Raw genomic sequence first — 13,841 nt, forward strand, 5'->3', positions numbered from 1 at the left:
TTCACATTAAAATGTACAGAAACTGTGAGCACACTAATACATGATCCAGATGATAATGCGTTCAGTAAGTAGAAAATTAATAATATATCAATACGCAGGTACGCACCTGGAAAATTGATGCGAATCCAATCTATAAAGATGATGGAAATATATTACCATACTATATATCACAATGAAAATGATATCGTTCTATGTCATTTAAATTGACCACACAACTTCTAAGCATATACATGCAGCAAGTTACAAAACGAAAAGTATATACATACAATTATGAGAACAGGTCTATGCTTTATATGCAGAATAATACATTTAGAATATGAATGCATGATGAAACATTATTATAATTAAGATGTTATTTTTAGAAAATATATATATATATATAAATCTGCGTGAAAATATTTAACATGTATCCATACATATATGTGTATTAAGTAGTTTGTTCATGAGGTGAGAATTTGTATTGAATAAAATATCAATCTATAGATCCAAGTATGGACATGAATATAAATGATAAAGATGAAAAATTAATAAATGCAAATGTTGAACAAACAAAATAAAATTTTCTTTTTTCTTATATTATTAACAATGTACTATGGATGTCCAGTAAAAAATCATCACTACTTATTGTTTATTGTGTGTGAGGATTTTTATGTTTTATAAAACATTCTCTATTTGTTATATAACCTAATGTTAATAAACAAAATGGACACCATAGAACCATGTTAAAAAATATATATTTTTCATACCTTCGTGCTAACCTCTATATGTCAAAGCTCTTGACCTACAATCACTGGTGTAATGAGTGAAGGGTTCATCCAAACCATGTAAACTAGTCAAAAATATAGACTATTATAATATGTTTGATGTAAGGTGTGAGAGAATAAGCCTGGAGGTTAGTCGAGGTAATAATCCTTGCTTTGTGCACTGGTGCGCAGTCATGTTGGAACATGATTTGGGGATGGCCCCTTCCTGTTCCAAACATGACGTCTTTAAAAGAGAAGTATGGGTTTCTTTTTTATTTTCCCTATTCATACTGGAACGCCCCCATGAAGGCAGATGTAAGGCAGAGGAATTGTATTATTGTCCAGTATAACATCAAAAGCTCTGCTGGTGTAAAATGTCCCATGAGAGAGCGGTGTGAGCGTACACCCTAAAACACCCTAAATTTGGCTAGCCATCCCCCGGAATTTTAGGGTGTGCGCTCACACCCCTCTCTCATGGGACATTTTACACCAGCAGACCTTTTGATGTCATACTGGACATAATACAATCCCTCTGCCATACATCTGCCTTCCTGGGGGCGTTCCAGTGCCTGGTCTGGATGTTTGATCGCTTGGTTTTTAGTGCAGAGGTCCTAGGTGGATGCTGCATCTGCCCCCAGCACTTCTGCACTAAAAACCAAGCGATCAAACACCGCCGATCACTCGGTTTTCAGAGCTCCCTTAGCAGAGAGCTGTAGACTGTCAGTCACAGCTCTCTGCTCTGCTCCTCCATGCTCACTGGAGCGCTGATCTGTGGAGGGGGTGGGGAGCGGCTCGCTGAGTGGCTGAGAAGGGTGCCAGTCCAGGCACCTGGTGGATCCAGACTCCCATTGTCAGGATGACGCGCTGCCTGGACTGATATCCGTGATGTCAGCGGACTTCAGTCCACACTCTGCTGCAAAGCGAATTGCACTCCTGTGATCCAGAGGAGAAGTAGAGCCAAACGAGCTCAGGCTGGACTTCTCCTAAAATTAACACAGACATACAGCAAGTAATGAATAGACAGGTAGGTGATCACAGGAAGTGCCTGACATTTTAATTTTACTGGTAATCTGGAGTTACCAAGAGGTCTAAAGTTGACTTCTTACCTCCCTTCAGCCACTGGATGAAATTTGTACACATGTAGATATCTCCCAACTGTCCCTGATTTTGAGGGACTGTCCCTGATTTGGTACAATGTCCCTCTGTCCCTCATTCCTCCTCATGTGTCCCTCATTTTGGTCTGATCTATATAGATGTATATAAAATGCACTTTTGTATCTATCAAAAAGCGTTTTCCAGCGTTAAACTTTTCAGCTGATTTCTAAATTGCTGCATTTGTAAATTCCAAAAGCCAATATAAAGGAATAGTGGTGGTAAAAAAGGACTTGTGGGTTTAACCAATCTTGTTTTTTTGTACAATTCTCCTTTAAGGGGGCGTGGCAAGGGGGTGTGTGTCCTATGCCTGAATACTTTTGCTGACAGGTGTCCCTCATTCCCATTTCAAAAAGTTGGGAGATATGCATGTCTGTAAATAAAACAATAATGTGTGGCGCTATAGAGAATATTGGAAATCTACATGGATAAATGTAGACTCATGGTGGTAAAGGTAATACCCAAAGTGACAAAGGTATGTAAACAACCTATATATGGTGTGTAACCCCAAAATATCACTGGATATAACATCTAAACAAAGGTGCAAAAAGGAAAAGACAAGGAGTATGCATGTCTGTAAAACAATAAATTCTGTTATATTATCTTTAATTGAAGAACATTAAATACAATTAAAAAAATACAATAACCAGAATAGGCAGTTTATATTTGGGGAGCCCTTTGTTTATTTTTTTTCCATTCCCTGTCACCATTCTTGTCCAGTCCATAATGACATGACCTTCTCCCGTAGCCTCCTGGGAGACCCCCGTCTCTCACATATCCAAGGAGTCTGTGGGAGTCCATGTGCAGAGCATGTGCCAAGGGGCGGAGCTCACATGTCATTGGGGGCCGGGCTGCCTGAACCCGGAAGTAGAAGCTGGCTGAGGAGGATCAAGATGGCAGCCAACCTGAATAGTGAATCACTGCAGGACAACATTGGATCTGCTGGGCAGGTATGTGTTTTGAACAGAGGTTTGGGAGGATTGGGGGGGGGGCAGAGGGATTGGGAGCTCTTGAACATCCAAAGAACAACATATGGACATTTTGAATGAATCTGTTCTTGGACTGTACTAGTCAAATTGGACCCCTTAAAGTAGAACTAAAGACTTTCTTTTGAAAAATGTAAGCAGGCAGGCTATTTATTGCACAAGGTACTTTTTTAAAATGTATGCTGAGCATGCACAGCTCAGTATACGTTGCGGAATGGTGCCTGTGTGCCGGGATGACTGAACTCCTGCACATGGGTGGAAATGACATCATCCCACATTTGAGTGATGGTGCAATTTATTGTGAATAGCTGCCCAGTGCACCTCCCAAAGGCATATACACTGCAATGCAGCACGGTGCTCTGTGCTTTGCCCTGCCATAAAATGCAGCCTGCCCCATTTCTGCATGTGTTGCTGTGAGTTTCAGCCCATTTATATTACATTTGCTGTTTAACTCAATGTAACGCGCTGTTATACGCATCAACGCATGACAACACTGAGAAAATTTTGAGCCCTTTTAGGCCTCTTACACACAATACGATTGTTGGCAGGTGATTGTCTGTTGACAGACTGTTGTCCTAAAATCTGACCATTAGTACGCTTCTTGGCAGACACCGGTCTGTTGTCTGATTTTCGTATCATCGGTACACAAGTCCGTCATACAAAAGTGGAAAGTACAAACACGCATGCTCGAAATCAATGCTCACCAAACACCAAATTAGCAGAAGGGGCCCAAAGGGTGGCGCTCTGGAGCTGAAATTCCTCATAGTACATCACTATGTTCGTGTTTGTTGGCCGACAATTGTGTACCTTTAGTATGCAAGACAAGTTCCTGGCACACGCCCTTTGGAAAAAAATCAGACGCTCGGTTGGCCAACAATCTGATCGCGTGTACGAGGCTTTAGAGTGACAACCAAGAAATTAGTACTTCTAGAAGTTGAGGGCAGCAATCACACCCAACATAGGTCTCTTGGCACATATTTTCTTTAAACACTCTGAGGATATGTGTGGGTGGGGCTGGGAATTGGCCAAATTGGAGGACCAGCACAGAGTCAGGAAAAGGTTAAACAATTCTTGTATTTTTGGGAGGTAACTGAACAGTCAACGAGGCAACCGTAATCTGTGATCACTAGCACTTGTACAATGGCGATAGTAACTGCGGCACACTTGCACAAACCATTCTAAATACTCTTGAATCAGAACTCTGGTAGCAACCACAAATGGCTGTCCTACATTACCGGGCGCTGCATCTGTAAGAGGGGTGGCCGACCAGTGAAGTGAAGGCACAAACGGCTCTTGAGAAGACTTGTAAGAGCTTAGAAGTTTAGTCTTTCAGGCGGTGAACAGTGACGCTTGCAGCATTGTCCATAATCTTTCCCTCCTCAAGCAGGAACCTTCCTCTGAGGCCAACTCACTGCCCCTGACAAGCATGGTTCCTTTTCCTACATTAGCCCCTCGCAGAATGCATGCCAAATGCATAAGGCAACTGTTACTTATTAGCATTACCAATACTAAAGATGGCTGCAGAGGACATCCAGTGTTACCATGTCCAAACAGACCACTGCTCCCCTGATAACTCCTATGGAGCCTACAGAGGAACAAGGTTTCTCTTCTCAAGCACAGCAGCACAGTAATTAGTGTCACCTTTAGCTAGGAGGATCAATTGTACCTGCCTAGATATTGTTCTTTATTTCACCCATGTCACTGTCATTTTCAAATGTCAGTGGACTCAGAGACTGAAAATAACTGTCATTTAAAAAAAAAAAAAGAAGAATGTAAATTGAGTCATTAGGCATGTGAAAGAAATGCTGTAAATGAAGAATGCTTTCAGAAATCGAAGTGTTAATAGATTATTTTCATCAATTAACATAAAGTAAAGTAAATGAAGAGAAGAGAAATCCAAATTGAATCAATATTTGGGGTCCCCCCCCCTTTACCTTCTTCTAGGTAGACTTGCACACAGTTTTTGAAGGAACTCGGCAGGTAGGTTGTTCTATGTTCATCTTAGAGAACTAAGCACTGATCTTCTGTGAGTGTCGGCCGCTTCCAATCCTTCTCTTCATGTCATCCTAGACAGACTCCGTAATGGTGAGATCAGGGCTCTGAGGGGGCCAAACCATGCCTTCCAGGACTCCTTGTACATATTTACACTAAAGATAGTTAATTACATTGGCTGTATGTTTGTGGTGGTTGTCCTGCTGCAGAATACATTTCGGGACAATCTCCTCCCTAATGGTATGGCATGATGGAGAAGTATATCCCTGTATTTCTCAGCATTGAGGACACCAGTGATCCTGACCAAATCTTGCCCTAAACTTGCAAGGAACCTTCACGGTGCTTCAGTTGGCGGCAGGCACTTAATATTGTATCGCTCTCCATCCCTTCCCCCAACAAACTGCCTCCTGCTACAGACAAATATTTCACATTTTACTCATCAGTCCAATGTGCCTGCTGGCATTTGTCTGCCCCCCTCAGTTCCTAGGTTTTCTTACATAGTAGAATCACTTAGCCTTGTTTCCACATAGGAGGCTTTTTGTCCACAATTCTTCCATGAAGATCACTTCTGGCCAGACTTCTCCAGGCAGTAGATGGAGGTACCTGGGTCCCACTGGTCTCCTCCAGTTCTGTGCTGATGGCAGTGCTGGACATCTTCCGATGTGGAAGGGAAGAAAGTATGATGTGTCTTTCATCTGCTGCATTCAGCTTCCTTGGCCGACCACTGCGTCTACGCTTCTCAGCATTACCCAGTCAATGGTTTCCTCAATGCTGGGAAAAAAAGGCAAATACTTATCCATCATGCCGTACCATCAGGGAGGTGTGTGATTGGCCCCAACTTTATTCTGTAGGGGACAACCACCCCAAGCATCCAGTCAATGTCATTAAGAAATATCTTCAGTGTAAATAAGGAACCTTAAAAGTGATGGCTTGGCCCCCACAGAGCCCTCAGTATCAGGGAGTCTGTCTGGGATGACATGAAGAGACAAAAGGATTTGAGGCAGCCGATATCCACAGATCTGTGCGTAGTTCTCAAAGATGTTTGGAACAACCTGCCTACTGAGTTCCTTCATGTACTGTGTGCAAGTCTACCTTGAGGAATTGATGCCATTTTGAAGGCAAGGGGCAGTCACACCAAATAAAGCTGGCATAGAGATTTTAGTTGTTTTCTATTATTATTATTATTATTATTATTATTAATAATTGCTGCATCAATTAGTTAGAGAGGGGTTGGCTGTATGGATTGTCAAGCCAGGAATCCCTTCTTGCAGGGGAGGTATAATCAGTAAATGTTGAACACCTACCATGTAAGTATACCTTAACCCAATCACCACCGGGTGCACTGCCCCACAATCCTGCAGAGAAAATAAAGACAGCATTAGTGCTGAATACAATGAGGATCGCAGTTATGAATTGTAAATGAACGTATAGTATTTATTAGTCACATAGCCATATACACATTCATATTCTTTAACTATGGGTTTTCTCTCCAACTGTCAAGGACAGTTATATCAGGGTTATTATCTATAAGGGAAAATCAGGAATGCATCTTCTTTTATGTTGTAAATACTAGGATGGAGCCTACCTAGGTTCGGTTTGAACCTTGGTTGTTTGAATGATTGGACAAAGGTCCCAAATTTTTCCCTTCACCCCCCTCCCCCCCATGCTCATCCGGAGCTGAGCATCCTATGGCTGCCAAGCAAGTTGCGGGTGCTGGCACCAATTGTGTCCCTAGCAACCATCACTGTCACTGGCACATTGCTTTCATGGCCAGAAATCAACAAACATAAAAGCAAAGGGGCGGGGATAGCAATGACACCACTGCCCAAATATGATCACAATGATGTCACTATTATCCCCACTACTTCAATTATTTAGATAAAGGCAGTTTGGGAAGCGGTCATTCAGGATTAGTCTTGTTGCACCAGGTACATCAGTTGTTTGGTTTTTTTTCATTTTAATGAGTCGGTGAGCAGTGGGCATTGTGATTAATGATGGATTTACAACATCTGACATTTTAAGAGGATTTTTATTATTTTAATAAAGGACTTATCAAACACTTGGGTATATTTATTTCTGGGTGACATCTTTTTTTTTTTGCTTTGAGAATGAGTAGGATTACAATTTTCCCCCATGCCCCATGCTCTACACTTCAGCTCCTTATTATGTACAGTATTTCTTTTGTATGCTATCTCTATCTCAAAATCAATAAAAACAGATGTTGCAAATGTAATGTTACGGGCTGCAGAACTATTTTCCTTCCACAAGATGGCAGTAGCAAGTGTTATTTATTTAGCTTGTAACTGAGTTTAGGCTGTGCCACTCTGGGAAATGTAGTCTGGAAAAGAACCTGAGCCACGGCCATCACTGAGAAACCAACTATGGTACCCAGGGATACCTGGGAGCAGGAAGGGTCTTAAAAATGAATCCCAGGAAGGAGGAAGGTCAGTTGGGGAGCACGTCAACCAGAGAGAGGCTGAGAGAAGTGCTGTGCAGTGCCAAGCCCTGCTGTGCTGAGTTTCATTGGATGCTGCTGTATCCTCAGGTGGCTGGACCGAGCTGAGCCTGCTGTACCATCGACTGCTCTGGTGCCTACTCTTCAATGTCCGTCTGTGATATGGGCCACCACCACCAAGACCTGATGGGGAAATGCAGGAGGGAACCACCAAGGTACTTGCCATCTTGCCTACCATCAGTGATGATCAACTGCGAGTAATGGGACCCTCCATCGGTTCATCCAACCAAATGACAAAGGAGAATTGCAGAGAGGGGGAGTGGTGAGCAGGTCACAGACTCAGTTAAGCTGAATCATTGTTGACACTGTCAGTTTTCATTTGCAATAAGTTGCAGGTATAAACCCTGCACTCACTATTGTGCTAACTGCTCATTCTGTTTCTAGACTAGGCCCAACGCTGCCAAGTTACCTGTTCTTCTTCCCAGAGCTCTGCACTGCGCACACGCTAACACCTCATTGCTGCAAGTGGGTCTGCCTTTGCTTAAAGTACCAAACTGCATCTAAAGACTCCCCTTTCTTGCTACTTACCTCTTCAGGTGAAACCTTAACACTCAACCTATAGACATACCCTTATTTTTCTGCACATCAATGTCTCAAAAGGGCCCCAATGTAGCCGGCAGAAGATCACCTCAAAGACTATACTCAGATTACTTTATCCTGAGGGCAGATCTGTGTTCAGCTTTACAGTATAATCTCTCAGGCCTAAACTTAGCCCCTTTGTCTGTCTCAAGTGGCACAATTGATCTACTTTGTTGGCCACTTGGGGCAATTTGTCTCATATGGAGATAGCGTTTATACCCTTGGGGTCACAGTACATGCTTAAATTTGAAGCTCCTGTAAGGGGCTCATTGAAGCTAATTGTGTATTCCTTTTTGTGTTCCTGTTGGTTGACTTTAAAGGGTAAGTTCACCTATACAGTAAAATCTGTACGGTGAACTTACACAGGACCCCCCTCAGTCCCGCTGACCTGGATCGCGGCGATCTCCCGCTATGAGCCTTACCGCCCGGGGCTTAGAAATACCCTCTGCATTATCTCCTAAATGTACCCTATCAGGAGGTACATATGGGAGCATTCTAGTTGGTTGGTGCCGTCACAAGTGCGGCACCAAGCAATCAGAACCTGCGTAGCCGTCCTGTCACAGGGAGCGAAGATGAGAGAAAGCCACATGGATTTAAAATCCCCTGACTGGTAAAGTAGCTGTACAATCTATCAGAACTGGGTTGGGGGGATGGGGAGGGGGTCCAGTGTAAGTTCATCTTACAGATTTTCTGTAAAGGTGAACTTACAATTTAACCGCTTCAGCCCCAAATGATTTTACCGCCTTCATGACCAGAGCACTTTTTACAATTTGGCACTGCGTCGATTTAACTGACATTTGCGCGGTCATGCAATGCTGTACCCAAACGAAATTTGTGTCCTTTTTTTATCTACAAATAGAGCTTTCTTTTGGTAGTATTTGATCACCTCTGTGGTATTTATTTTTTGCACTTTAAACAAAAAGAGAGCAACAATTTTGAAACATATTATATTTTTTACTTTTTTCTATAATAAATATCCCCCAAAAAATGTCCCCAAAGGCCAATATATATTCTTAAAAAATTGCAATAAGTGTATATTGATTGGTTTGCGCAAAAGTTATAGCGTCTACAAACTATGGGAAAGATTTATGGCATTTTTTTACTAGTAATGGCGGGACTGCGACATTTTGGCAGATTGATTGGACACTTTTGACACATTTTTTGGACCATTGACATTTATACAGCAATCAGTGCTATAAAAATGCACTGATTACTGTGTAAATGTCACTGGTAGGGAAGAGGTCAACACTAGGGGGCGATTAAGGGGTTAAATGTGTTCCCTAGTGTGTGTTTCTAACTGCATGGGGATGGGACTGACTGGGGGAGGAGACATATCGCTGTTCCTACTTACTAGGAACAAACTATATGTCTCCTCCGCCCTGACAGAACAGGGATTTGTGTGTTTACACACGCGAATCCCCGTGCTGGCTCTCGTGCCTGTGATCACACGTGGCCGATGGTGATCACGCCCGCCGGCCACAGGCATCAGGTCCCCTGCCTTCCCGCGGGCGTGCGCCTCCGGCAGGTCTTAAACGGAACAACGTACCCCACATTGTTTTGTGCAGCCGTGCCATTCTGCAATCGTATATATCGACGTGAGCCAATGTGCCAATATACTTTGTGATACTTTTATAACACAAACCTGCCAATACAGTTACGAATCAAAATTTAGACAAAATTTTTGTTATTCAGAAATTTGGCTGTATCCGAATTTCTGAATCACAATAATTAAGAATTTCAACAAATCTGATTTGTTTACAGATTTCAACAAATCCAAAATAAATTATAACAAAAAAAATTATTCAAATTCGAAAAGGAATTAAAAATGTAAAAATAATTTGGATTAAAATTCGAAAATAAATTAGAATTTGGAATTGAATTTGAAATGGAAAAATATTGCAATAAATACAGTAAGGTAAAAAAGCAAAATAAGATGATGATTTCTGCTTATACTGCTGTTTAGAATACAACAAAATAGAATACAGCAGCAGAATAGAATAGAATAGCATATATACTGTAATAGAATAGAAAATAATAGAATACCATAGAATATATTCTATTCTATTTTATTCTGTTATATAGAGTAGGAAGTCGGAATCATCATCGTATTTCACTTTTATACCTTACTGTATTTATTGCAATGTTTCTATTTCAAATTCAAATACATTTTCAAATTTGATTCATAATAAAGAATATATGAATTTAATCCGAATAAATGAAATTGATCCCAAAAATGAATCAGTCTAACATATCGAATATGACAAAACAAAATTAGTAACTTAACAAACTAATCTGAAACCAGGGGCAGATCCAGGGGTGGGGGGGCAAGGGGGCAATTGCTGCCCCCGAGAAAATAGTGAGCGGGCCGGGTGGCCGACAGTTGAGAGGGCAGGCAGTCAGGTCAGTAGGCGACAGGCAAGTGAGTGGAGCGGGAGAGCAAGCCAGTAAACGGGCTAGCGGGTGAGCAGAGTGGGTGGATGAGGGAGCGGAGAGATGACATCACACTCACCTTCACATGTGCTGAAAAACTGGGGAGAGAAGCCTGTTTTTCTACTGTCACTATTGTTGCAGGATAGTGACAAGCTGCATCTGGTGCCAATTAACGTGGCAATTAACGTGGCAAGTGAAAAGCTGCATTTGGGCTGGATCTGATGGCAGGTGACGTGGCATGTGACAAGCTGCATCTGGTGGCAGGCAATGGTGGCAAGTGAGAATCCGCATCTGGTCGCAGGTGACACGGCTAGTGACCAGCTGCATCTGAAGGCAGGTGATGTGGCAAATAACAAGCTGCATCTGGTGGCAGGGAATGTGACAAGTGACAATCCGCATCTGGTGGCAGGCAATGTGGCACAAGGGTCCCACTGATTCAGGATTATAATGAGTTGAACTAATTCATTTTATATTACAATGTAATAATATAAATAATGCGCTTCAATCATCCAGACACCATAACAACCATGGTGCCGGGATGATTGAAGTGTCAACACTAGCCATTGCCCCAACAAATTGCCGGCGAGGACCTTATTTTCTGGCAGTGCCCCTCCCGAGACTAGACTATGGATCTGCCCCTGTCTGAAACAAACCATATTTTTCCATTGTGACCGTCTCTAGTCTGTTATTCTTTTATAGAGTTTTGAGTCTATGCAATTCTTGTAAGCCTGCTGATATTTACAGAAAGGTATACTGCTGGTGTCAGTGAGGTTGAGGCCTCACACAGGGCTGGCAGGAGCAGGGGACCCAAATCTACCAGCAGCTCTTGTAGGGGTAGCAGTAGAGAGTAACTAGGTGTCCCGGGAGCCACACATCAAGTCAAGACCTGCTGTATGATAGTAAAGGGCAGTCTCGGCCTGGACCCCCACCAGGCCATGCCCCCAATACTTTTCATTCCACCCACCACAGTTTACTCTTGCGGGGGTAGCTCTACAGATATAGAAAATTATTCCTGTAACAATGCAACTATTCTGATTTGGTGCTATGATAGATTGCATGAGTAAGAATTTTTGCCACGTTAGTTAATGACCATTTCTTATTTGACTTACCTTGAAGATACATCAAGTCACGTTCAGGCAGCTCTTCCAATAAGCGTCCTCCTTTAAATTTACTTCCCAGATACTCAGACTTTACATAGGAATCGTAAGCAGGAAATCCTGATCTGTGTGGGGTGAACTCAAACCAAGATTCTGAAATGAGAAGATTTTCCTCCAGTTATTGTCCATCCAGAGATGTCTCCTCTACACACTGAAGAGTCATCTCTATTTCCTCTTCATTGCAATGTCCTTCCAAGCATCATTAAGGACAGGAAAAACAAACAACAAATAAAAGAGCAACTGTAGAGCTGTCCATGTACTAGAAGAGTTTTGATTGAAAACTGTAGTTTTCAAAACATTCATCTTTTTTTTTTTAATGATTGGTGGAGTCAAATTAACGTTTGTTTTTGACTTCACCACATTTGAAAGAGCAGGATGGAAAATTTCTCTAGAATAAACTAATTTACTTTATTTTTTATTTTTAATCCAATGTATTGTAAAACTGCACACACAAAACATGTCCCATCATTGAGAAGAACATATCATATACCATCTTTGGTACAGTGCCTTGAAAAAGCATTCATACCCCATGAAATTTTCCACATTTTGTCATGTTATAACCAAAAATATAAATGTATTTTATTGGGGAGGGGGGGGGCGTGGCCTGGACGGCGACTAAGATGGCAGCAAAAAGTGAGATCTCCTGCAACCTGGGGATCAAATCTTGCCTTTTAGGGGAGTCTACACCTCTGAACCACCATGAACAGATCCACCCGGAGTTAATCTACATCCCGAGCAGTTATTGACCCAGGTACGCAGCTGAGCAGAAACATCCTGGAGCTGTTCCGGACCCAGCGCATGTCTGCACTCATGGCCTCACAGGCCCAGACCCCGAACTCGCCTAGTTTGGAACCCGATACACCAATGTCGGGAAGAATGGCCCAAGTGCTGGGCGTGCTCACCCCCCTAGCTTGTTTGACCTAGAAACAGTGGCCGCTGACATTAAAAACACGGTCACAGCTGCGGTTGCGGACCTTAAGTCGGAAATCCAAGCTGTGGCTCACCGGATTATTGATGTGGAACAAACCACCCAGACACATGCGGCCGCCATTCATCAGGTTCAAACCACTTATGACTCCCAGCTCTCCCATCTCCTGGACCTCCACAGACATGTTGAGGACCTCAACAATCATGGCCGAAGATACAACATTAGAGAACGGGGGGTCCCTGAGAGTATTGATCCGAGCTCCCTGCAACAGACTATATGCACAATCTTTAATGACTTTATTGACCACCCAGCAGATTCTCCCATTCATATGGAGAGGGCTCATCGTGCTTTGCGCTCTCAACCCCGTGATAATGAACCACCCAGAGATGTGATATGCTGTGTGGTTAACTTTCCACTCAAGGAGGAAATCCTCCGTAAAGCAAGAGATAGGGACCAAATTCTCCATAATGGCGCAGAAATCAAACTCTTCTAGGACTTGTGCCAGATAACACTGCAAAACAGAAGAGCCCTGCGCCCCATGCTGGAAGCTCTACATGCCAGGAATATACAATACCGCTGGAAGTTCCCTTTCGGGCTGTCAGCATCTGCTAGGGGGTGCTCTGCAATACTCCGCACTCCGGAAGACTTACAAGGTTTCTGTGAACAACTCAATCTTCCACACGTCGAACTTCCAGAATGGTACGCACTTTATTTCCCCTCGGAACCCTGGCTCCCGGCTTATCTTAATCCATCACCGAAGGCACAACGCCACAGATCCTGCAGACACAGAGCTGATGCGGCTTCTCCGGACACCCGCGCATCATGCCTTGACCTCTATCAGTGCAGCTCAGGCTCTCCTCACACGCCCTCCAGGAGAAGAGACCGCATGGAGGCTTGGTGTTCTTTGCCTCATCACTGCCATGGACCGCCGTTTGTGAGTACCTGTCCCAGCACTTGCTCTTCTCCCTCTCCTTTCCCTATCACTCTCTAGGTCTCGTGTCTCCACCGGCTACTTCAACAGACTCCCTTCTTCCACAGCTTCACCTCCATCCTCGAGAAGCAGATGCTGAGATACAACATCAGGAAGGAGAATGTGAAGTATATTCCCCCGTGAGTCCACACTTCTCATCCCCCTGGTCATCTTCTTGTGCAACAGACTCCACAGATCTGCCTGCATAGAGCATAGCCAGAATTTGGACTCGTTGGTGTATTCACCCATGTGAGGTAACATTCTCTGCTTTACACTTGCACTCCTGATGACCCTACACTCTACACTCCGCATAATGGACATTCCTGCCAAAAACCAACGACTGAGCTATCATCCCATGTTCTCTCCCCCGAACTTTCTCCCTGGGGTCC

General features: G+C 43.2%; 1 protein-coding gene across 3 annotated transcripts in view; it reads right to left on the bottom strand.

Moving 5' to 3' along the window:
- Positions 1–13,841, bottom strand: part of LOC141123368 (cytosolic phospholipase A2 gamma-like) — a 214,629-nt gene that overhangs the window by 71,262 nt on the left and 129,526 nt on the right. For all 3 annotated transcript variants that reach the window (XM_073612051.1, XM_073612052.1, XM_073612050.1), the window contains 3 exons: positions 11,507–11,647; positions 6,178–6,228; positions 107–130 (listed from right to left, as the gene is read on the bottom strand). In XM_073612051.1, coding sequence (XP_073468152.1) covers positions 107–130; positions 6,178–6,228; positions 11,507–11,647 — 216 coding nt within the window. The remainder of the gene's footprint in view (positions 1–106; positions 131–6,177; positions 6,229–11,506; positions 11,648–13,841) is intronic.

This window comes from Aquarana catesbeiana, linkage group LG01 (genome assembly GCF_042186555.1).
Source record: "Aquarana catesbeiana isolate 2022-GZ linkage group LG01, ASM4218655v1, whole genome shotgun sequence".
Taxonomy (NCBI): domain Eukaryota; kingdom Metazoa; phylum Chordata; class Amphibia; order Anura; family Ranidae; genus Aquarana; species Aquarana catesbeiana.